Here is a 25,022-nt window from a genome sequence, read left to right on the forward strand (position 1 = left end):
CGTTTGTGAGGGTTTTAGGTGCCAAGACAAATTTCTAAAGCCTCCTGAGGCTCTTCACCACACTGTCTGTGTGGGTGGACCATTTCAGATTGTCAGTGATGTGTACACCAAGGAACCTAAAGCTTTCCACCTGCTCCACTGCGGTCCTGTCGATGTGAATAGGGGTGTGCTCCCTTTGCTGTTTCCTGAAGTCCACGATCAGCTCCTTTGTTTTGTCGACATTGAGTGAGAGGTTATTTTCCTGGCACCACACTCCCAGGGCCCTCACCTCCTCTCTGTAGGCTGTCTTGTCATTGTTGCTAGTCAGGCCTACTGCTGTTGTGTCGTCTGCAAACTTAATGAATGAGTTGGAGGCGTGCGTGGCCACGCAGTCATGAGTGAATAGGGAGTACAGGAGGGGGCTGAGCACACCCCCTTGTGGGGCCCCTGTGTTGAGGATCAGCAAAGTGTTAGTGTTGTTTCCTAACTTCACCACCTAGGGGCGGCCCATCAGGAAGTCCAGGGCCCAGTTGCAAGGGCGGGGTTCAGACCCAGGGCCTCAAGCTTAATTATGCGCTTGGAGGGTACTATAGTGTTGAATGTTGAGCTATAGTCAATTAACAGCATTCTTACATAGGTATTCATCTTGTCCAGATGGGATAGGGCAGTGTGCAGTGCGATGGCGATTGCATTGTCTGTGGATCTATTGGGGCGGTAGTCTGTTGTCTTAGTCTGTTGTCATAAGAGTGGGAGGCTCTTGTGGACAATACATCAGTGTCATCCAATTCAACAACCATGCTCCATTCAAAGGTAGAGGTTAGGTTTGGTACCGGCGGGGGAAGCCTGGCCAGGATGTTCTTGAGGGCAGACTCAATGTTTACCATACGACTGTCCAGTGACTTAATATACCATTTGGCTCTGACATGTCGTGCTTTGCGGTCCCACTTAAACATGTATGAAGGTGTGGGCTTGAAACTGCCCCTTATATGAAGCTATCTGACTGGCACAGTCAAATGTGGACTATCAGTCTCGGCATTGGTGGACTCGGTCAAGCGAGGACTGGTAGCCTACAGCTCCGTGTACAGACTGGTGTGGCAGTCAAGCAGGACTGGCACGACACCGCGGGTCAACAAGCTCCAACAACATGAACAGCAAGCTAACTAGCAATGGTCGCTATGTGTGGCTAACTTAGCTAGCTAGCTACTAGCTAACTTCTGAGGTAACAGGATAGACCTGAAGCTTACTACCTATCTAGCGAACATACAAGGATGGAAATGCCCAACAAGAAGCAATAAAAGCTAGCTAGTATGGGAAGGCACAATAACGAGAGAGGGGGGAGTAGATTTTATAAAAAATCAACTACTCACGGCACCTTCTCAAATCGTTAAAGAATCATAATTCCGTAAGAAAGTCATCCGAAGGGGATTAATAGTAATCTCGTAATGTAAAACACATAAACGTGAGAGTGAAGTAAAGACAGTATGTCACGCCACACCGCCTTTTATAGTGACAGGTCACACAGGTACAGTAAGTGTGTGACGTGACTGTAAACATCTTTGATATTAAGCATCTCAATCACATCACCTGAAGGGGGAGTTTCCATAGGTCGTTTGGCGACCCATAACGAAAGAGAACCAACCCTGTTACACTTAGATGAGTTTGGATTTGTCTGCCATGTAGCACGCTTCTCTCTATAAAATGAGCTGCTCAGTATGTGTAAGTAATCCTTTCTAACGCAGCTTTTTTGAATGATATCACGAAGAACTGCAAAAGTGTTGATAATGCTCTCCACTTTCTGGAGGACCGAGTTCTGAAATCTGGAATGTGGTATATCAGCATATGTTTCGAAAACCGGTTTGGAAGAGATGAATATTGACTTTCTAAATGTTAAAACACAGTGTCATAATTGTAGTTCACATGGACGCAAAAGTGGGTGAATTTATCGGCTTAAAACCCTACTTACGGAGAACGGTTTTCGAGAGTGTAGGGTTTTCGAGAGCAATGATTATGGTGGCCCAAAGGGCAATTGATTGTATGGTGTGCTGCCTGAGTAGGTGCTTTAATCAACGCAAGTGTATTTAAATACACTAGTGTTGCTTTCAATTGTACTGGGTTGCACAGAAACAGTCCATGGGAAGCCAGAAGTTAAATACAATTCCATTTCAAACTACTGTGCCCGTGGGCAGGACGGTTGGTCATTATGACAGGGGAATTTCGAACAAAATATCGAAAGGATCGTATTATTAAACAGACTTTCCAAATGTGCGTCTGTTGTAGACCAACTTCCTCTAACCCTTCCCCTTCCCTCATGTTAAAATAAAAGTTCCCCACAAGTTATTCCTTTTTTGTCCACATATGGCGCACGTGCAGGACTTTTATTTTGACAGACCCACATTTGGAAAGTGTGTGTGTGTGTGTGTGTGTGTAATGCTTTTCATATGGAATCTGTCAAAAAAAAAAAAAAAAACAATTCAGGCAGCTGGCAGCTGGCAGTTCAAATTGTCTATTGGGTGTCAGTGTTGTTTCACAGTGCCCCTGTCAGTTTTCTAAAGTTATTACTCAGTTCTCTAGATGTAATGCTATAAACACCCTCCTGAATAGGACCCTGATGTAATTGTATTCAAGGCTTTGTGATTGGCATGTCCCCCTGTCTGTCTGGACCGTGACGATGCACCAGCTGCGAGTTGCAGTGATGGGTGAGGGAGATGCAGGTCTGTGTGCTGCACGTCACATCCTGTCCCGCCCAGACGCCTTTGCACCACCCGTCACCTACGAGCTCACGGAACACGTAGGTGGCACCTGGTTCTACAAGGAACGTACCAGTAGCTATGAAAACGGGCTTCCCATTCACAGCAGCATGTACAGAGACCTCAAGTACTGTAACACTCTAACCTTACCCCTCTTTCTCTGTTTTTCTCTCTCTCTCTCTGACATGACCCAGGTCTTATTGTGTGTCTCATGTTTTACTGTCCCTCCCTCTATGCAGGACCAACTTGCCAAAGGAGGTGATGATGTTCCCCGACTTCCCCTTTGACCCCCAGCTTCCTCCTTCCAAGCACACCAGGAAGTGCAGAGATATCTGGAGAGATACTGCCAGAGCCACCGCATCACACCAAACATCAGGGTAGGTACCGTCCACTCACACACAATGCCTCATGGTCCTTTGACAGGGGTAGAGAAGGAATGTCCACACTCATCGATTTCAGGTGAAAAAAGGAAAAAGTGTATTTGTTTTCATAGGACAAGACTATAAAGCCTCTCAACCCATCTCTCCCCCACTATTTGTTAGTTCAGCACCATGGTGGAGGAGGTGATCCCTGTCACCATGGCAACAGAGGAGAAGGGACTAATGATGACGTGGGAGGTGACTTCAAGTCGGGATCATGTAACACTGAAACGTTTGATTCTGTGTTAATCTGCAGCGGGTAAGAGATGTGGATGTGCTTTAGATATTCACTTGACAACAGACCCCTGTCGTTTACACCCTAACCCTTGACCCCTGTCTCCCTTTCTCCCCGTAGGCACTACTCTGACCCCCACATCCCATCCATCCCTGGGCTTGAGCGATTTAAAGGTGCACACCAGCGTCACCATCTAGCCCTCTCTCTCTTCCTACACTATATATACAAAGGTGTGGCCACACCCCTTCAAATTAGTGGATTCGGCTATTTCAGCTACACCTGTTGCTGACATGTGTATGAAATCGAGCACATATCCATGCAATCTCCATAGACAAACATTGGCAGTAGAATGGACTTACTGAAGAGCTCAGTGACTTTCAACGTGGCACCATCATAGGATGCCACCTTTCCAACAAGACACTTTGTCAAATTTCTGCCCTGCTAGAGCTGCCCCGGTCAACTGTAAGTGCTGTTATTGTGAAGTGGAAATGTCTAGGAGCATCAACGGCTCAACGCAAAGTGGTAGGCCACACAAGCTCACAGAATGGGACCGCTGAAGCATATAGCACGTAAAAATTGTCTGTCCTCGGTTGCAACAATCAATCAAATGTATTTGTAAAGCCCTTTTTACATAAGCAGATGTCACAAAGTGCTATAAAGAAACTCACTACCACATTCCAAACTGCCTTTGGAAGCAACGTCAGGAGCTTCATGAAATGGGTTTCCATGGCCGAGCAGCCACACACAGCCTAAGATTACCATGCGCAATGCCAAGCGTCGGCTGGAGCGGTGTAAAGCTTGCCGCCATTGGACTCTGGAGCACTGTAATGTGTTTTCTGGAGTGATGAATCACGCACTTCACCATCTGGCAGTCCGATGGACAAATCTGGGTTTGGCGGATGCCAGGAGAAGGATACCTGCCCGAATGCATAGTGCCAACTGTAAAGTTTGGTGGAGAAGGAATAACGGTATGAGGCTGTTTTTCATGGTACAGACTAGACCCCTTAGTTCCAGTGAAGGGAAATCCTAACGCTACAGCATACAATGAAATTGTAGACGATTCTGTGCTTACAACTTTGTGGCAACAGTTTGGGGAAGGCCCTTTCCTGTTTCAGCATGACAATACCCCCGTGCACAAAGCGAGGTCCATCCAGAAATGGTTTGTCAAGATCGGTGTAGAAGAACTTGACTGGCATGCACAGAGCCCTGACCTCAACCCAATCGACCACCTTTGGGATCAATTGGAACCCAGACTGTGAGCCAGGCCTAATTGCCCAACATCAGTGCCCATCCTCACCAATGCGCTTGTGGCTGAATGGAAGCAAGTCCCTGCAGCAAGTCCCAACATCTAGTGGAAAGCCTTTATAGAAGATTGGTGGCTGTTATAGCAGCAAAGGGGGACCAACTCCATATTAATGCCCATGATTTTGGAATGAGATGTTCGATGAGCAGGTGTCCACATAGTTTTGGTACTGTAGTGTATATCTCATGCCTGGGTTTTCCTGACCATGTGACCTGATCTGGAAAACATCTGGGCCAGGTTAGGTGGTCAGGAGAAACTCATGGCCTTTGCCTCATGCCATCTCTCTTTATCTCCCTCTCTCTCATCCCCCTGTCTCTATTTCTCGGCAAAGTGATCTACAGTCACTCATACCGCCACCCTGAGCCTATCTCAGGTCAGTCGGTGGTGGTGCTGGGTGCTGACACCTCAGGACTGGACATCTCACTAGAACTGGGTTGATCCAATGCCCAGGTGACTCTGAGCCCTTGTCCTTCCCTCTGCCCTATGGGGTCTGCCAGGCTACCCCTGTGGTGGAGGTCCAGGAGGGTGGGTCTCTGCAGTTCCAGGATGGGTCCATTACCCAGGCCCAGGTCCTGTTGCTCTGTACGGGCTACAACTTCAGCTACCCCTTCCTGGAGCCAGCCCACCTGGGCCTGGAGGTGCAGGAGCACCTGGTAACCCCGCTCTACAGGTTCCTGATGCCTCCAGCCTTCCTATCACTCTTCATCATAAGCATCTGCAAAAATAATTTGCCACTTCCCCCACTTTCACTGCCAGGTGAGGAAGGAGGCTTTAAGATGGTTGATGTTGTTGATAATCTTATTTTTTGTTGAACAAAATGTCTAGCTATCCCACCTCTCCCTCACCATCTCTCTTTCACTACCCCTCTCTCTCTTCAGATCCAGTTTGCCCTTGCAGTGCTGGAGGGCTCCGTGGCCCTGCGGTCACGGGTTGAGATGGAAGAGGAGGCCCAGAGAGAGATGAAGAGGAGTGCGGAGAGGGGGTGCAGCTCAAACATTTGCTGAAGAAGGACAAGGACCAGTGGGGTTATGCCCTGACCTTCGCTCAGACTGGGATGTTCTCCCCTCTGCCCCCAGTCACACAGAGCCTGTATGAGGAGGTTTGGAGGCAGAGACATGTTCACCCACAGAACTACAGGCAGCTAAACTATCGACTCATCAGCGACACCCAGTGGGAGCAACAGAAACTGCAGGCTGGTGAATGAGGAGGAGAGGTGGCCTGGTCTCATCGACTAGATGTAACATAGTAAATGGGTAAATTCAGAACAGTGACATTAGTATGATATGTAACGTTTGGTATGGTTACGTAAGACAGATGGTTACTTAAAGCAAAAACAAAAGTAGGGTGGTTGGTCAAATGGGTGGGTAATAACACAAACGTCTAGCAACCCAAAGGTTGCGAGTTCAAATCTCCTCACAGACAATTTTAGCTAATTAGCGACTTTTCAACTACACTGAACAAAATCATAAACGCAACATGCAACAATTTCAAAGATTTTATTGACTTTTATATAAGGAAATCAGTCAATTGAAATAAATTCATTAGGCCCTAATCTATGAACGTCACATGACTGGGAATACAGATATGCATCTGTTGGTCACAGAAGCCTTAAAAAAAGGTAGGAGCATGGATTAGAAAACCAGTCAGAATCTGGTGTGACCACCATATGGCATCAGCAAACTGCTCGCCCACACGACGGACGCCATACATGCAATCTGGCCTGTACAGTTGAAACCGGGATTCATCCGTGACGAGTACACTTCTCCAGCGTGCCAGTGGCCATCGAAGATGAGCATTTGCCCACTGAAGTTGGTTACCATGCCGAACTGCAGTCAGGTCAAGACCCTGGTGATGACGACGAACACGCAGATGAGCTTCCCTGAGACGGTTCCTGGCAGTTTGTGCAGAAATTCTTTGGTTGTGCAAACCCACAGTTTCATCAGCTGTCCAGGTGGCTTGTCTCAGATGATCATGCAGGTGAAGAAGCCGAAATGTGGAGGTCCTGAGCTGATGTAGTAACGTGGTCTGCGGTTGTGAGGCCGATTGGACGTACTGCCAAATTCTCTAAAATGGTCTTGTGTAACAACTTTAGACATCTGTGACATTGTGTTGTGTAACAACAAAACTGCAGATTTTAGAGTGGCCTTTTATTGTCCCCAACACAAGGTGCACATGTGTAATGATCATGCTCGCTGCTTGATATGCCACATCTGCCAGGTATATGGAATAAACTTGGCAAATGAGAAATGTCACCCATTGAGCATGTTTGGAATGCTCTGGATCGACATGTACGACACTATATTCCAGTTCCCGCCAATGTCCAGCAACTTCACACAGCCATTGAAGAGGAGTGGGACAACATTCCACAGGCCACAATCTACAGCATGGTCAACTCTATGCAAAGGAAATTTGTTCACAAAATTTGAGAGAAATACGCTTTTTGTGCGTATGGAAAATTATGGGATATTTTATTCAGCTCATGAAACATGGACCAACAATTTACATGTTGTGGTTATATTTTTATACAGTATACTTACTACTTTACAACTACTTAGCATGTTAGCTAACCATAACCTTAACCCTTTTAGCTAAGCCTTCCCCTAACCCTTTAAACTAACTCCTAAACTTAACCCCTAACGCCTAGCTAACGTTAGCCACCTAGCTAGAATTCGTAAAATATTGGTCAGTTTGCAAATTCGTAACATATTTATAGTTTAGCAAATTCGTAACATTGTATGTTTTGCAAATTTGTAATATATTGTACTTTTAGCAAATTCGTAACATATAATACAAATTGTAATTTGTAACATATCATACGAAATGGGTGATGGACATTGATAAATTAATACATACCATACGAAACGCAACATATCATACAAATGGAGTGGGACGGATTTACGTACAGAATAATATGTAATGCTCTTAGACCAGGTTGGGAGAGGGGACCAGAAAAGAGGATATTACTGAAATTGCATTTTTGTCACCCCCCCCCCAGTTTTATAATTGGAATGTGATACAAAACGAGGCAACGGTATATTTTAGGTCCATGCGGACGCCTCCAAGCGGTCGGGTTGTCTGTTTGGAGTGTTTATCTGACTAGATTTAAAAATATATAATAATAGTAATATCCCTCCCACTTCTAAAACCAAAGTTGCGCCCCTGCTTGAAAGCTTTGGATAAATGGCCAGAATGACATAGGTCTTCTCTCCTGAAATGTTACTTTGACATTATGTATTGTAAATGTTAGTAATATATACATTTTCATCCACAATCCTAGATAAAATCATGTTAGTAGTCTATAACAAATGCACCGACTTTGTTTCTTTCACTTATTGTAAATAGAAAACATGTAATATCTTATTGTCACATTAATCAATATTATATAATTTTTTGAATATTGTATTTCAATAGAATCCTTAATTAACTTTACAAAATGTGTTTCAAATGTCAAAAGTGCCCAGCTTCACGGGAATAAAAAATGACACGGAAATAATAGAACCAAATTGTTCACTTTTTATTAAATTATTATTTTAATATTTTTAAAATTTCCATCATAAGAATGATATTATTTGAAAATCAATTGAGATTTTTACGTTTTTCGCCAAATGTTGTAATGCCTTTGACTGTCACTAAAAGCAATCCTCGTGATTTTCTTTTTCCCACCGGGTTTTCCCATCTGGTTTGAATCGTCATCTCCAAAAATTGTGAAATTGGACACCTTGAGTACATTCTAACCCTTTCTTAGAACTCTCCTTTACATTGTTTCCCGATCGAAATGTAGGACCAGAGTCAGATCACACCAGCTCGTTTTAATCTTAAATGGATATTGCATGTAATGTCAACCCTTACAGTAACCCGAAACAACGCTAATTAAACGGGATATGCACCGAGGGCTCAACTGGCGGCGCATTGGATGTAGGAAGCGGTCGTATTTCCCCCCTGCTGCAGAAGGTAGAGGTTACAAATCTGTGGGAACGTCTCAGAGGAAAGAGGGGGCGGGAGGAAAGGGAAGGGGTACGGGAGAAAGGCAGGCAGCTAGGGTGTTTCCTTAACTTCAAGGAAGAGTTTAATCAAGTTAATAGCTTATTGTGGGCTATTAAAACGATACACCACTGGGAAACCGTACGTTATCAAATTTTAAAAGACACAAACAACTGAAGGAGACCGCGATGTTGGGAATAGGAAAACTGCACCACGGTCTGGAATAGGTAAGTCAAAGTATCCGCTTGCCACCCGCCCCTTTCAATGTTCAACTTGTAAACAACAAGTCTTCAACGATGTGTGTGGCATGTGTGTGAGTTAAATATCAATGGAGAAGAGTTACTTTGTATTCGTGTCGTGCGCGCCTTCCAGCACATTCATGGCAAGAAATCTGAGCGCAATCGTTCTACAGTCAGACATAGCGAGCCTGAAAAGTATTTACTTCCAGTTTATAAAACAGAGTGGGAATTTTGGGTGTAGTCTAGTGCATGCAATCCTAGTTCAGTTGATGGGAAAGGTAAACAATTCACTATTAGGAAATAGACTAGTCTCTCCTACAGTTCAGGCCAAGTGTTTTCCAACTTCTCTATGCAATACTTGTTGTTTTTTCCCCTGACTATCCTGGTATCCTATTGTAAGATTGTGTACAGTGTATAATGATGTTGGCAGCTGCTAATTGATAAACAAACTTTATTTATTTATCAGAGACAACCCACCGTGAATCACTTTATACCAAATTAAAATGAATCAAATCCTCTTCCTTGGCCTCCCTTTCTCTGCCATCTGCCCTCAACAACAGGGTGAAGGATGGAGGGAGAGACGGAGAAAGAGACAGCGGAGGAGAAGGAGAGTGATGAGACACAGCCGTTTGCTGGGGAAGGGGCAGGGCGACTTCATCAGAATGGAGAGTCCTCCGAGGACGACCAGGACCTACCCATCATGCACTGGGAAGACCTGAGCCTGAGGATCGCTGAACTGGAGAAACAGGAGGAGGCGAGGAGAGAAAGGGCAAAGGTCAGAGGGCATGAAGGGAGGGTGAAGATGTTGTGACAGTTCTGAGATCAGCTTACCCGCACCAAACCCTGACCTTAATAATTATCAGAAACAAAACACTGACCATAGATCAAATAAAATAAAATTGTATTTGTCTCATGCGGCCGAATACAACAGGTGAGACTTTACCGTGAAATGCTTATTTATGAGCCATTCCCCAACAATGCAGAGTTAAAAAGTAAGACAAACAAATACAATGGTCAAATAAGAAACACAAAAAAAGGAAATAGTAACACAATAACGAGGCTATACTGTTTGCAAGGAGTACCGGTATCGAGTCAATGTGCAGGGATGTGACGTAATATTACATGTAAGTAGGGGTAAAAGTGACTAGGAAATCAGGATGGATAACAAACAGAGTAGCAGCAGTATATGTGAAGTGTGTGTGTTGAAGTGTAGTTGTAGTGTCAGTGTAGTATGTGTGAGAGTCTAGTGAGTGCATAGAGCCAGTGCAAGAATGTAATTGTAAAATTAAAAGGGAGGTCAATGCAAATAGTCAGAGTGCCCATCGGCATTTAGGGGCAACTTAATCCTACTCTCTTTGCTTTATACATGTTAATAATATCCACCGGCATTGAAAAAGACTGCAATGATGGGATTAATGACACCCATTGCTTACACTCGCTACCACACATCTCACCTCTTCCCTCCTCCCATGTCATCCCTCCATCCCTGATCCCTCCCTCTGTTCCTCTCTTTCAGAGTACGAGTGGGTCGGAACAGGGGAGTGTGTCAGGGGGCTGGGCGGAAGAGAGGCAGGGTGGGCTGTGGAGGAAAGATGAATGGGAGGATGAGGAGGACTACGGAAGATGTCGAGTCACGGTCGTCTCGTCTAGGTAACAAAAGTCAAAACAGTCAATCTCATTCTCAACTTCATTCTGTATTCTCTGAAACCATATAATGTATGTTCTCTCTTTTAAGTGTTCATGTTGTTTTTGTCTTTTATTTTCTTATTTTAGATTCCACAACCAAAGAAATCTACAGTTATGCTACATCAACAACAGTGAGAGTGAGGATGAAGAGGGGGCTGTCAAAGAGGTGAGCGAGTCCCTCCTGTTTTATAGTATAGCGCAAAACTGGGACAAAAACCTACACACATTGCGGCACTCTAGGGCCAGATATAAAGATATGCATACGTACCCATGCCATGCTTTTGTTGTGTTTCCTCTTTGTCAGGGTTCTATAGGACCAGGTAGCTATGGTTACCACCCCTCTGGCCTGAAGTTGGAAGTGAGGGCCGCACTGAGCGCGCTCAAAAACAAGCTGTTAGCTGAACAGAAAGAGGAGGTGAGAAGAATGGAGAAGTGTGGACTGTGGAGCGAAAAGAAATAGGGTTGGAAGAAATAGGGGGAAACAGTGGGCATGTGGTGGGAGAGAGGTAAGGATTGGTATGTGTAAATAATTCCTGTGTGTCACAGCACCTTGCCTGCAGTAGTGTGATCACTAAGAGGACGCATCTGGAACACTGTGACCTGCAGACCTGCTCAATACAGCAGCTCAACTCCCTCAGGACCTCACTCAACCACGACATACACGGTCAGTAGGCGGTCATTGCATGGTAATCATGGTCTTTACATGGGGCGGCAGGTAACCTAGTGGTTAGAGCGTTGGGCCAGTAACCGAAAGGTTGCTAGATCGAATCCCTGAGCTGAAAAGGTAAAAATCTGTCGTTCTGCCCCTGAACAAGGCAGTTAACCCACTGTTCCTAAGCCGTCATTGTAAATAAGAATTTATTTTTAACTGACTTGCCTAGTTAAAGGTTAAATAAAAAAAGGTTAAATAAAAAAAATAAAAACATGGAAATCATGGTCATAACATGGAAATCGTAGTCATTACATGGAAAAAGGGTGGTTATTACATGGTAATAATGTGTCAGTAAATGAACTGGCAGGTGAGTGCTTGCTCTACGGTTTTTGTGTTTTAGGATCTATATGTTTTTATGCAAAGTAATATTCTATTCTTGCAGACCTGAGCTCAGAGTTGGTGGGTCACCTGTTGATAAGGGACCAGCTGAGAACCAAACAGGACGCCATGCTCCTGGACGTACAGGATCTGACATAACCCTCACCCACATGTGCACAGGACAGGAAGTCATTGTGCTCAACAGTGGATAAAGTGATGCTGTCCAAGATATGCCACTATGAGACAGTCAGAAGTGTTGCAATAATATCCTACTTAACATATGATTCTTTGATAAAAAGGAGAAATATTGATGATGAACACTAATGAGCACCATCTTGGACCGGCGTCATAATGCAATCCACATTACACAGGCAGGGTATGGATGCTCAGCTATGAAAAGCCAACTGACATTTACTCCTGAGGTACTGACCTGTTGCACCCTCTACAACCACTGTGATTATTATTATTTGACCCTGCTGGTCATCTATGAATGTTTGAACATCTTGAAGAACAATCTGGCCTTAATGGCCATGTACTGTTATAATCTCCACCTGGCACAGCCAGAAGAGGACTGGCCACCCCTCAGAGCCTGGTTCCTCTCTAGGTTTCTTCCTAGGTTCCTGCCTTTCTATGGAGTTTTTCCTGGCCACTGTGCTTCTACACCTGCATTGCTTGCTGTTTGGGGTTTTAGGCTGTGTTTCTGTATAGCACTTTGTAACATCTACTGATGTAAAAAGGGCTTTATAAATACAATTGATGGATAACTTTCTCCTCATCATCCCCACCTGATCTTGAACAGCATAATCTTCATTATCATCATTAGTGGAGAGAGTACTGTATTAGGACCTATTTTGATGTACGCATGCACTTAATTAACAAAAAAGATTTCATATCAGAAAGAGGAGTTTAAGCCATTTGTGATGTTTGAAACATCTCTAATATCTGACTCCTAGTCTATTGCCGGTGGTAAGAAAAATTGTATTTATCTTGGGAGAACCTTCAGACGGAGAATCTTCACAGCCATAGTTAAAACATTTACATATCTGAGGAATACCAGCTTTTCCACAAGTTTTATTGTGTAAACATTGCAATATCCATGACTTATTAATATAAGGGAATTGTACACTTACAGCCTGTGTAAAACAAGCTAAGGGGTTTCATATTCAGGCTAAAGGGAACTGTCCTGTAACAATTTGGTAGAGAAGGTTCTTTGTTTCTAATTTAGGATAATTATCCTCTTGTATAGTTGCTGATGTAAGAGAATTGTCCACTTATATTGCCTATAAGCCTGTGGGTATTGACATTTATGTTGACTCTTGTGATATACCTAGGTGGTTTGCGGCCATAACTATAACTACCACCAGCATAGGAAACCACAAAGCTGCTATTGGGTGATTCCATGTGAGCAAAGCCCAAAAATAATTTTGTATCGCAGATTGTTCTGGCAATTATCACATAGAAACGTCATTGGGAAGATGGATGTTTGATAGGCTTTTTACATTTGTAACACACCATTTTTTGGAAAATGATTAAAGTGGGCTCTCTGCTACTTTTAGTTATAAACAATTTTATGAGCATCATCAACACAGTGAATAGAAAAATGGATTCAAATGGAACTTTGATAGGTCCTTCCTTAACCAATATCAATTTCTATGTATTCTTCAAAATTAGCAGAGCCCACCTTCGAAATATGTGTTTGAAGAGTATATTGTTCTAAACAAGATGTCTAAAAATAATCAAAATCAAAAAGGGTACTTTTGAGATGTTCATAATGTTTTTAATATTGAATAAATTAATGCGATTTTTTTTTTTTTACATTTTTTTTTTTAGAATACAGCCATACTCCATATTTTAAAGCATACTATAAGGAGTATAATGACACCAAGATGTCTGTACGGTTCACGGATTATATGGTCTAAAAGAGCCTAAAATGGCCACATTCATCATGATTTTCCCCAAAAATTGTTTGTGATACAAATGTATCAAGCATGTTAAACATCCTTCCTCTCAATTAAGTTTGTATGTGAGAATTGCCAGAGAAATCTGAGATACCCTAAAAAAAAATTGGGCCATGCTGGCGTGGAATTGCCTTATTCCATTCATTATGTCTAGGTAAAGAGATTTTCCTGACCATGTGACCTCACCAGTAGCAAACACCAGGCTCTAGTTACTGACCCCCTCTTTCCTGTTCAAGTCATATGGTCAGGAAAAACTCCTGGCCATTTGAACTATTGTGCCTTGTCAAGCAATTATTATATATCGTACTTTCACAATCGTGTGTATTTGTAGGTTGATGGAAGAATTAACTGTGATAGCAGATTCATAGCTATGGGAAAGGGATGAGTGCTCTGAAGTAACATTTAACTTTTTTGGTCTCTGAAGTATTTTTTTCAGTATTTACTTAAAAAATAATTTTGCATTCAATAAACCTTAGTTATTTCATGTTGTGTGCTGTCACTGTGTGTGTGTGTCTGTGATGCTGCTATTTCAAATCAAAGTTTATTTGTCACGTGAGCAGTGAAATGCTTACTTACAGGCTCTAACCAATAGTGCAAAAAATGTGTTAGGTGAACAATAGGTAAGTAAAGAAATAAAACAACAGTAAAAAGACAGGCTATATACAGTAGCGAGGCTACATACAGACACAGGTTAGTCAGTCTGATTGAGGTAGTATGTACATGTAGATATGGTTAAAGTGACTATGCATATATGATGAACAGAGAGTAGCAGTAGCATAAAAGGGGGTGGTGGGACACAATGCAGATAGCGCGGTTAGCCAATGCGCGGGAGCACTGGTTGGTCAGCCAAATTGAGGTAGTATGTACATGAATGTATAGTTAAAGTGACTATGTGTATATGATAAACAGAGAGTAGCAGCAGCGTAAAAAGAGGGGTTGGGGGGGCAGACAATGCAAATAGTCCGGGTAGCCATTTGATTACCTGTTCAGGAGTCTTATGGCTTGGGGGTAAAAACTGAGAAGCCTTTTTGTCCTAGACTTGGCACTCCGGTACTGCTTGCCATGCGGTAGTAGAGAGAACAGTCTATGACTGGGGTGGCTGGGGTCTTTGACAATTTTTAGGGCCTTCCTCTGACACCGCCTGGTGTAGAGGTCCTGGATGGCAGGCAGCTTAGCCCCAGTGATGTACTGGGCCGCACGCACTGTAGTGCCTTGCGGTCAGAGGCCGAGCAATTGCCGTACCAGTCAGTGATGCAACCAGTCAGGATGCTCTCGATGTTGCAGCTGTAGAACCTTTTGAGGATCTCAGGACCCATGCCAAATCTTTTTAGTTTCCTGAGGGGCAATAGGCTTTGTCGTGCCCTCTTCACGACTGGCTTGGTGTGTTTGGACCATTCTAGTTTGTTGTTGATGTGAACACCGAGGAACTTGAAGCTCTCAACCTGCTCCACTACAGCCCCGTCGATGAGAATGGGGGCGTGCTCGGTCCTCCTTTTCCAGTAATCCACAATCATCTCCTTAGTCTTGGTTATGTTGAGGGATAGGTTGTTATTCTGGCACCACCCGGCCAGGTCTCTGACCTTCTCCCTATAGGCTGTCTCGTCGTTGTCGGTGATCAGGCCTACCACTGTTGTGTCACCTGCAAACTTAACAATGGTGTTGGAGTCGTGCCTGGCCATGCAGTCATGGGTGAACAGGGAGTACAGGAGGGGACTGAGCAAGCACCCCTGTGGGGCTCCAGTGTTGAGGATCAGCGTGGCAGATTTGTTGCTACCTACCCTCACCACCTGGGGGCGGCCCGTCAGGAAGTCCAGGATCCAGTTGCAGATGGAGGTGTTTAGTCCCAGGATCCTTAGCTTAGTGATGAGCTTTGAGGGTACTATGGTGTTGGAACGCTGAGCTGTAATCAATTAATAGCATTCTCACATAAGTATTCCTTTTGTCCATGTGGGAAAGGGCAGTGGGGAGTGCAGTAGAGATTGCATCATCTGTGGATCTGTTTGGGCGGTATGCAAATTGGAGTGGGTCTAGGGTTTCTGGAATAATGGTGTTGATATGAGCCATTACCACCCTTTCAAAGCACTTCATGGCTATGGACGTGAGTGCTACGGGTCTGTAGTCATTTAGGCAGGTTGCCATTGTGTTCTTGGGCACAGGGACTATGGTGTCCTCTTTGAAACATGTTGGTATTACAGACTCAATCAGGGACATGTTGAAAATGTCAGTGAAGACACCTGCCAGTTGGTCACTACAAGATTTTAATTTATTTGTTTGAATCTATAGTGTGTGTACATGCGTACGAGCAAGCAAATGTGTGTGTGTGTGTGTGTGTGTGTGTGTGTGTGTGTGTGTGTGTGTGTGTGTGTGTGTGTGTGTGTGTGTGTGTGTGTGTGTGTGTGTGTGTGTGTGTGTGTGTGTACCATTGCGTACCTTCAGCTGACTAGCTCAGCACTAATGATTTAGAGGACAAAAATAGAGGGAGAGGGAGGGTATTGACGAGGATAAAGTAAAACAGAGGGAGGAGGGATAATTGAGCAACAGAGTCAGGGATGACTAACTCGCACCAGAGGAGAGATAGAGAGAGCAGGAGGAGGAGAGGAATAAAATAATAGAGATATATGAGTGTGTTAAAGGTAAGCGGAAGTTAATGTTACATATTAGCAGTGTTTTACTGAAGAGCTCAATGGGTACGGGGACGAAAGTAGGAGAAGAAACAGGCTGGTATATTTTAAAGTGACAAACAAAGGACAATACATTTATATCACCAGAAAACCAGGTAAGATATTATATTTATACTTTAAAACTAACACATAATACTGTACATACTCTGCTGTAAACATTGCTTTGTACACACATTAAATATACATAACGTGAATTATTAAAACAAAGTGAAAATATCAACACCATCCCCACAAACATACAGAGGATGATGAATAAATATTTTCCTTACTGCTATAATAAAACATTTCAAATGGTATAAATACCTCATTTCCACACATTCTTTGAAGCGATGATAATAAAATGTTGCAAAACAATTGCAGTAGTAGCGCCTGCAGTTGCTTGTATTGGGTTTCCGTTCTGCATATCTGTCTGAATGAATGGATATTAATTATTTACAGCGCCAGCGAAGGTCATAGGAGGTCCATCGGGACCAAAACCGTTTTAGCTGCACCTTCCCATGAAATACACACCCTCCCCTGCACCAAGAGGTAATGTGCTCCTTTAAATGTTCCAATCCACTTGTTATTAGAAAGAGAAACATGTGAAGGCTTCTGGAATAACTAAACCAAGTTTCAACCAATTATCTTCCACCGGAAGGCCATGAGAGAGTTCTGTGTGATAAACACTCCCAACATGGAAGATAAACATGAGGAAGGTAAACATTGAGCACATAAACAACATTTTCCAACTAATTTAGCATTCATTTACTTGCATCCTCTAAAGAAAACAAACATACAAATACAGAAACACACACACACACACTGTGCACAACAACACACAAGAAGAACCCACTGTCATTGGTCCCATTTCCATTCTTGATACTTAGCATAAAATTTCAAAATATGTCACATTCTTGGACAGTGGATCAATCTACTCCAAAATATGGGCTTGAGTGTACTCATGGTCAAACTGGATCAGAAATACAGTATGGATGAATGGAGAGTTTCCGGAAGAGTGTGTTACTGATTGAAGAGCCAGTAGACCGAGAATTGTCCATAATCAGCTAAAAACATTCCTAGTGAGTATTTACAAACTAAAGCACTTATTTTCTCCCTTATGCAGAGAACATTCCTTCCCTCAAACTATCTGCAAACCTGCAGTGTACAGTTTAGAAGACAACCACACCTGAGAGAGAGCAAATGACAGGAACACTAGACAAGCAGAAGAATTTGCCCCAAGGAAGGCTTGATGAAAAAGGAACATGAGACCCTGCAGAAGAGAGAAAAACAACCACAGTCAACCATGAGTATAAGCCAAGCCTCCAACACCACAGAGAGCACATCTGTGACAGAGACCCTCTCTTCCTTCACCCCATCCCCACCTCTCTCCCTCTCCCCCTGCAGTATTGACGAGTCCTACAAGTACATCTTCCTCCCTCTCTGCTACTCCCTCACCTTCTTCTTCAGCCTGACGCTTAACTCCGTTGTCCTGGTGCGCTCCTGCCGTCGCTATGGTGGCTGTCGCCACGGCAATGCTCACCGCCGCTGGACCACGTCTCTGATCTACATGGTGAACCTGGCAACCACGGACCTGATGTACGGCCTGTCCCTGCCCTTCCTGGTGGCCAGCTACATGCTGCGAGACCGCTGGGTGTTTGGGGACTTTATGTGTCGCCTGGTGCGTTTCCTGTTCTACTTCAATCTCTACTGTTCCATCTTCTTCCTCACCTGTATCTCCGTCCACCGCTATCTGGGCATTTGCCACCCCATGAGGACCATCACCCTGGAGAGCAAGGGGGCTGTGAGGGGGACCTGCGCCATGGTGTGGGTGGTGGTGTTTGTGCTTACTTGTCCCATCTTTAGGTTTGCCCAGACGGGGTATGTGGTGAGAGGAGGAGGTGGTGGAGGGAGGGCAGGAGAGCGGGGGAATGGATCTGAGGAGGAGGGGGGTGGAGATGTAGTCGGTGGTGGGCCGAAGGTGTTTGTGAACTGTTGGGATGATGCTATTGATAATGAGTTTGCAGAATACGTCCCATACGGCCTCGTCCTGCACCTACTGGGGTTCTTCGTCCCATTCACCATCATCGCATGGTGCTACTCCCAGGTAGTCAGGACCATCTTTAGGACCCTGCATTCCCCATCCAGCTCCCAGGTGGGAGGAGACGAGGAGGGAGGTGGTGGGGGATCAGAAGGGCGCAGGGAGAGGACGTCCATCTCCATCTCCAGCTCACAGCACTCCCATTACATCCGCAGGCGCCGCAAGTCCATCAAAACCATCATCACCATCACTCTCCTGTTCGCACTCTGCTTCCTCCCCTTCCATGTTACCCGGACACTATTCCTGCTCCTCAGGAGGGGTCAGATGGGAGGATGCAATGCCATGAAGACAATCTCTATCTGCTACAAGGTCACTAGGCCACTGGCCTCCTGTAATGCCTGGCTGAACGCTCTCCTGTACTTCCTCACTGGTGACAAGAGTGTCCCCTGCTGTGACACGGCCAGTCGGCATGACCACCACCGCAACCCCTCTCTCTGGCCACTGAGGATCCTGAGGAAAGACAGAGTGGGAGAGAAGGAGGAGGTGAAGAGAGAAAAGAAGACGGAAAAGGTGAAGGAGGGGGAGATTCGTCGGGACAATGAGTCAAAGTCTTCTGGGATTGTCTTTTAGGAGATTTTACGTTTAGAACAAATATGGAATCGTTTAAGTGTACATTTGTGTGTGTGTGTGTGTGTATTTTTTTGGGGACATTTCTATTTGGGACACCTAGTAGTTTTGCACTTTATTTCATTTGGACTTGTTACATTTGTTACTTTCTCAGTCGGCATGTTGACATTAAATGCAGGTCAAGTTATCATCGTGAACAGTGTGGTCTATTTCTTGTTCGTGTTTAACTTTATTTGTGTGATCACCGGCCAACAAAGACTGGTTATTGCAGAGAGTGTCCTGTGATAATTAGCCAATCTATAAGAGGGGTAGAAGGTTAATGATCCTCCCTTTTATCTGGTCCTCTAACACTGCACATTGCTTAATCTGACACCCTCACACATCTTTAAACTCTGTATTAATTTACAAAACATGTCTGTCCCTCTCAATCACTCACACATTATTGGGAAGGCGCACACATACACAACCTCCATTCATACATTTCCCAGTCATAACCGTCCCTCCACCCCTCTCTCCAGGCCAGAGGACAGCTGGTGTATAAAATGTGATGTTGCAACAATGCAGGCTGGGACAGTAAGCAGCTCTGCCCCTGCTTATCAGCAGCCAGTGACCCACGAAGCCTGGACCACAAATATTATTGCTGACTGCTGTTCCCTCTCCTGCCTCTGTTAATGGAAAAGCGTGTGAAAAAGCTGTAGGCATAGGACCAGTAGCAGCAGCCAGCACAAATAGCACAGTCAGAACACTCTAAATATGTTGAGGAACCATGGAGGAAGTCTCAATAGTCCAATTCAACAGAGTAATTGTTATAGAAGGACAACTGCGCAGAGTCACTGATTTAAGCTGTTATAAAGTCAACTTTGATGTACTATTGTAATCCAGTACAGGGTTCGAATTACAGCTGGGCTATGGGACTGGGCACCCCATAACAAACCATTGTTTTTCAACCTAATAGGCATTCCACCCCTAGGGGCCCAACCAGCCTCATAGTCACCCTAAAACCTGAACTTATTCCCAACCCCTATCCAATGCTATTAAAATCTGTTAAAAAGTGATGCAGTCAGGCAAGGTGATCGTTCGTCTCTCCAGCCTTGTTGGAGTGAATCTCCTTCATGCAATATTATATCTAACCAGGGTGAGGCGCTGTTATGACAGATTACGAAGTACCGCTATTTGGTGGAGGACTATGTTGTGAAATCTTTCAATTAGTTATATTTTTGATAAATAGTTACATTTTTGGGATATTTTGTCGATTTCGTTGAGGACGCAATGAACAACTTGACCGGAGGATGGAACTTTTCAACGACGCAAATGTTTTGTTGAGGACTGTTGTGTTTTATTCTCTGACTGGTTAGCTACTAGCTAGCTAGCCAAGTTGGTGTTAATGGTTAGCTACTGTAGCTAGCTAGCTAACCCTAAAAAGTCACGTCTCCAGCTGGCCGCCTAACCTAATTTCCCTTAAAAGTTATTGTAAGGGATATATCTCTCTAGTTGACAGTATTGGTCAAGTATGTGTTTGTTTAGCCTTTGTGCGACAACAGGAATTGCGTTTGAGTACTTTATAAGGTTAGCTAGTTACGAATAGTCGCTTGCTATAACTTGAGCCAAGTCTGACTTCATCTAACAAAAATGAGATAGAGGGACGAGACCAAGGACATTTCCCGCTGATTTAGCTGCTCTGAATTGGACCGTAGGATTTGTGTGTGAGGCCTGCAGGTCGGGCTTTCACCCTGATAGAGTAGGGCCGTACGCCGCCTCTGAGCGCTCCTAAGCCAGCAGCTCGCGCTGCTAGGCTGGAGGCCGGTGATTTCAAGAAATGGAACGAATGGAAGTGGACCAGTGCGCAGGCGCAGCTGCCGGGAGCGGAGGCGGGGCTCTTCGTAGATCGAACAGCGCCCCCATGATCACGAGTGTCAGGTTAGTGGAATTGATATTCTACTTGATTGAAATAGAATTGTCTGTCTGTCATTTATGAAATTTGATTTTTGCAGTCATGTTTGTAATATGTCTGCCTTGGAATGATTTTGAGTTTTTTGCTTGTTTCCCAGCGATGGTATGACAGTGTTCAGTCCAACTATTTCAGCCCGGTATCGACGGAGCAGTGTCTCTGTCAACCCCAGCTGTCCTTCTCTGGTGAGTGTGTGTGTGTGTGTGTGTGTGTGTGTGTGTGTGTGTGTGTGTGTGTGTGTGTGTGTGTGTGTGTGTGTGTGTGTGTGTGTGTGTGTGTGTGTGTGTGTGTGTGTGATCATTCAGTATTCTGTCAGTTACTCCATCAACAGACCAACAATAATACATCCAGTCTTTATTCCATAGGCCGTCCCCCTGTCCCCTTTCTCATTGGGTGGTGAGAGACCAGACCACAAAAGGCAGGTGAGGACAAGGTTAGGGATATTGTGGGCCTCTTCCCTCTATTTGTGCAAATGCCTGCCTTTGATTAATGATGCTGGTTTGAGTGTTTGCTTATACATTAGCCAGTGTGTTAGTACAGTTCAGTGTGAGGTTATCTTATGTAAATGCTCACATTGGTGTTTCAGTGTGTGTGGCACACTGTAGTATGTGTGTATGACCACTGACTGAAAGTGTGTATTTTCATTCAAGGAAGAGAATATGGAGATGACACTCAGGGGGAGTCTTCAGAGACTGAGGTAAGGTAGTGACACACACACACACACACACACACACACACACACACACACACACACACTCTCTCTAACTGTGTTTTCTCTCTCTTGGTGTAGTGCTTCCAACCTGGTCCCTCCTGTCAGTCACTGGCATGACAATTCATCAGTGGTGAGTACTCCCTCTGTGTTCTGCACGTGACTGTAGTGCTTTGTCATACCAAAGCATGGAGAGAGGATTGATGGATAGATTATGAATAAATGGATGGATAAAGAGTCATCTCATATTTACTTATATTCGTCCTGTCTTTCACAGGGATTCCATTTACCGGACAGTGGTGTCACACCCAATTCGTCCCCTAGTCCAACTCGAAGGTTTAGGGGGTGAGTTGAGTTTCACGTTGCTTGACAAACTAACTTGAGTGTAGATTTATAGCTATCCTGTGATTGTGGACTTACACTGTGTCCACAACAATTTAACACAAAGTGTCCCTTCACTGCCAGGCCAACAGTCAGCTCTACTGTGAGATGGCCTGCCCTGACTCCACTGAAAAGGAAAGGTAAGAACAGTGCTTCAAGAATGGTGCTTACTTTACTCAGCCTTGGTGTGTGTGTGTGTGTGTGTGTGTCTGTCTTCTCTTTCATCCTGTCGTTCTGTCATGTAGGAGGAGTGGAGTCTGATGGTCCGCCGAAGAAGCTGTTTGTTGCCGGGGTAACAGATCCTGCTCACCGAACTAGTTACACAGTCAGGTGAGAACCAGAGACATTCAAACTCTTGCACACTTGTGAATATGGTGCTAGCTGCATCTCTTTTAACTTCCTGTTTTTTTTTACCTCTCTCCCTCTCCCCCAGTGTGTCTCAGGCATCTGCAGACTCTCCTACAGGTGGTGTGTCTGTGTGTGGTGCTAGTACCCAGGGTAGTACCCTGTACCTGTCTCCTCCCCCCTCATTCACCTCTCACCAGCCCAATATCTAGAAACCACAACACCAGCAGCCTATCACAGACCAGGACTACAGTCAGTCCTAGATTCTACTCACAGCCTATCAGAACGCTCCTCTCCCTCAAACCATCAGAGCCTTGGGGATACTCATCATATTCCTTGGCTCCTGACGTAATCATGTCTTGAGTTGTAATCAAGATAATATATAGATGTTACACAAAGACTGGCACCTGTGCTTTGTTAATCAGAAGGTTGCATGAAATGCCCTGCCAAAGGAAGTCGGGTGAAGAGACTATATTTTTCCTTGTTGGGCTTTTGTTTATATCAAAGTTAGAGGTGTTAAAAGGCCTTGTCCGGAGTTGTGTTCAGGGGTAATGGTGAGGGCACGTTGTAATCCCACTGAACGAGACCCAATAGTCCTGTATTTTTTGATAGTCCAGAAGTAAGCGCTCAAAAATGAGACATGAAGACAAGGTGTCACAGCAGACTGTCGAGCCAGCGGTGGCTCAGTTTGTCTATGTGAATAGTGTATTAATATGTGAATACTGATATAAGCAGGGCTGCCTTTAAGGCAGGACTGGGAGTTGGTTCTCTGGCTGAGGGGGTTTGTTCTGTAGATATAGAATCCCTAGGCAAAGCTCTGCCCAGAGGACCCACCCAGTCCTGGTCCTTTATGGCCTAAACCTAATGAGAGATTGGCATGAATACTCACCTCTTGACAGGTGTGTGTGAACTTTAGTTTGATAGAAGGGACCTCGACTGGTGATCTCAGTCCTCTGGGTAGAGCGTGATATTACCCTTTCTCTACATGCATACTACTTTAAAAAGGGTAGCCTGTGGGGTGTTATCAAATTTTCCCATTGATTACATGAATGTTATTATTTGACTTCTGTAATGTGGTATGGTTGTACATGCTCAGGACCCTCATAGATATTGTGAAATATCATAAGTGACATCATGGGTATATCACGTGGTTTGGGTTGATGTAATCTATGGGAAAGTTCTGTTTTTTAATCCCATGCATGAGTCTGTGACCTCCAGACCTTTTGACTTGTGAAATAGAGTACAAGCTGCTTAGAGAAGTGTCTTATACAAAAACAAATAATGTTATTGATAGTAACTATGTGTAATACTCTTCAAATGCCCTTTCCAGAGCTGAGCTTTACAGCAACAGACAGATTATTTTCTCTAAATCTTGTCTCCTTTTTGTGGATGGAACATTCTACTTCCAATTAAGATTTTGCACAGTATTAGTTTCACATTATTAATCAATATTGCTGTTACACAAATAGGATCCTGATTAAGACATGCTGTTGCGTTGTATATTTGTTGCTTAATTTGCTCATTTCTCATTGGGTCTCTGTCCTGTCTCAAAGAAGTGCTTAGGTCAGCAAGGGTTGAGGGTCATCTTCTGATCTTAACCCCAGATTTGTTTTTCCTCAGTGACAATCAGTGAATTTGGAGGGAAATAAAAACTCCAGTTGTTTTAAGTTCTATTCATGTTAACTTGTTGTTCTCAATAATGTAGTTTGGTTCCTTTGGCCCAAAAGATTCTATGACGCTGGTATACATTGTTTAAATTGACAACCAGCGTCAGTTTCATTTCTCTCAAAAGCTGTATGATTTAGACACTAATGTAGATCATCAATCAACTCACATTGCCAAACCCAAATTATTATCTTTCATACACCATGTACAGAAATATAAGGTGGTTTTGACATGTATTTTATACTATTTCCTGAGTATGGGAAGATCCTGTAAATGCATACTAGGTTAAATGACATGAACATCAATAGAAGATCTCTTATCTCATAACTAACTCAATTTTATCTGCAGTTAGCCAGAGGTTAACTTGCAATCAAATGGCACTAATATTCAGTGGTAGTTTCACCAATCCCATCCTGTTGCAGAGGATGAACTATATAGGGAGGGAAATACATTGAGTTGGAGATGATCTGAAGCCAAATATAAAATATTTTAATAATCTCCTGTTGATGTTCATTGCAGTTGACCCACAGCATTGGCATGCCTTATCAGCAATCCCCCCCCCCCCATTTTCATCATCATACAAGGAGACCACTGCCTGTAGGAGATAAGTCAAGTCCTGGGTCTGAGACCTAGGAGATAGCCCGAGGCCTCATCTGGCCATCTCAATTGCAAACCTCAAACCAGGAGCCCATCTGACTGGTGCTGTGGTCAGTTAAAACACTCAATTTATAGTCATTTTACAGATTTTACTTTGATTCTTTTAATATTCCTTTTCATTGTGTCATTTTACAAAATCAGCCACAATCTTAAAAATTGTTTTCCAAAAACGACATGTCAGTGTTAGAGGGCTCCTTTTTTTCCTGGTTTTCAAACTGACATTAGAATGAGGCCTAGAGGAGAGTGATAGGATGAGAGAGAGAGAGGTGAGAAAGGAAAGGTGAAAAAAGGGAACTAAAGCACATCTGCCAGACCATTCAAGTATTTTCAAACTGTAAATAGCTTTGAGAAAAGTCTACATAAAAAGATTGTATTTTTTAATGGAACTTTTAATAGAGAGAGTGAGAGAAACTAT

At 43.9% G+C, this 25,022-nt stretch overlaps 3 protein-coding genes, 1 long non-coding RNA gene and 1 pseudogene across 5 annotated transcripts; 4 read left to right on the top strand and 1 right to left on the bottom strand.

Annotated features, from left to right (window-relative positions):
• The first annotated feature begins 2,647 nt into the window (after positions 1–2,647).
• LOC106568044 (flavin-containing monooxygenase FMO GS-OX4-like) lies at positions 2,648–5,887 on the top strand (annotated as a pseudogene).
• A 2,493-nt stretch (positions 5,888–8,380) lies between these two features.
• LOC106567900 (schwannomin-interacting protein 1) lies at positions 8,381–14,061 on the top strand. Its single transcript, XM_014137772.2, has 7 exons — positions 8,381–8,891; positions 9,464–9,678; positions 10,420–10,553; positions 10,677–10,755; positions 10,894–11,004; positions 11,136–11,253; positions 11,684–14,061. Exons 2-7 carry the CDS (start codon positions 9,472–9,474, stop codon positions 11,776–11,778), a joined length of 744 nt encoding a protein of 247 aa, XP_013993247.1. The 5' UTR covers positions 8,381–8,891; positions 9,464–9,471; the 3' UTR covers positions 11,779–14,061.
• Positions 9,504–16,783, bottom strand: LOC123726084 (uncharacterized). Its single transcript, XR_006758358.1, has 4 exons — positions 16,562–16,783; positions 10,858–10,987; positions 10,358–10,482; positions 9,504–9,639 (listed from the first exon to the last, which is right to left on the bottom strand). It is a non-coding gene; the product is annotated as an uncharacterized lncRNA (long non-coding RNA).
• LOC106567899 (P2Y purinoceptor 3) lies at positions 16,076–19,099 on the top strand. 2 transcript variants are annotated; one of them, XM_014137769.2, is made up of 3 exons: positions 16,076–16,353; positions 16,697–16,786; positions 17,361–19,099. In XM_014137769.2, exon 3 carries the CDS (start codon positions 17,487–17,489, stop codon positions 18,903–18,905), a length of 1,419 nt encoding a protein of 472 aa, XP_013993244.2. In that variant the 5' UTR covers positions 16,076–16,353; positions 16,697–16,786; positions 17,361–17,486; the 3' UTR covers positions 18,906–19,099. The 2 variants fall into 2 exon arrangements, with proteins under 2 accessions (XP_013993244.2, XP_013993246.2); XM_014137771.2 differs by lacking the exons at positions 16,076–16,353; positions 16,697–16,786 and adding an exon at positions 16,803–16,953.
• Positions 19,100–20,024: 925 nt separating this feature from the next.
• On the top strand, positions 20,025–23,952 carry LOC106567896 (P2R1A-PPP2R2A-interacting phosphatase regulator 1). Its single transcript, XM_014137766.2, has 9 exons — positions 20,025–20,819; positions 20,951–21,035; positions 21,216–21,272; positions 21,501–21,547; positions 21,641–21,692; positions 21,837–21,904; positions 22,025–22,080; positions 22,186–22,270; positions 22,374–23,952. The coding sequence occupies exons 1-9, from the start codon at positions 20,719–20,721 to the stop codon at positions 22,495–22,497; spliced, it is 675 nt and encodes a 224-aa protein (XP_013993241.1). The 5' UTR covers positions 20,025–20,718; the 3' UTR covers positions 22,498–23,952.
• The last annotated feature ends 1,070 nt before the right edge of the window (positions 23,953–25,022 follow it).

The sequence above is a fragment of the Salmo salar genome, chromosome ssa13 (genome assembly GCF_905237065.1).
Source record: "Salmo salar chromosome ssa13, Ssal_v3.1, whole genome shotgun sequence".
Classification (NCBI taxonomy): Eukaryota; Metazoa; Chordata; class Actinopteri; order Salmoniformes; family Salmonidae; genus Salmo; species Salmo salar.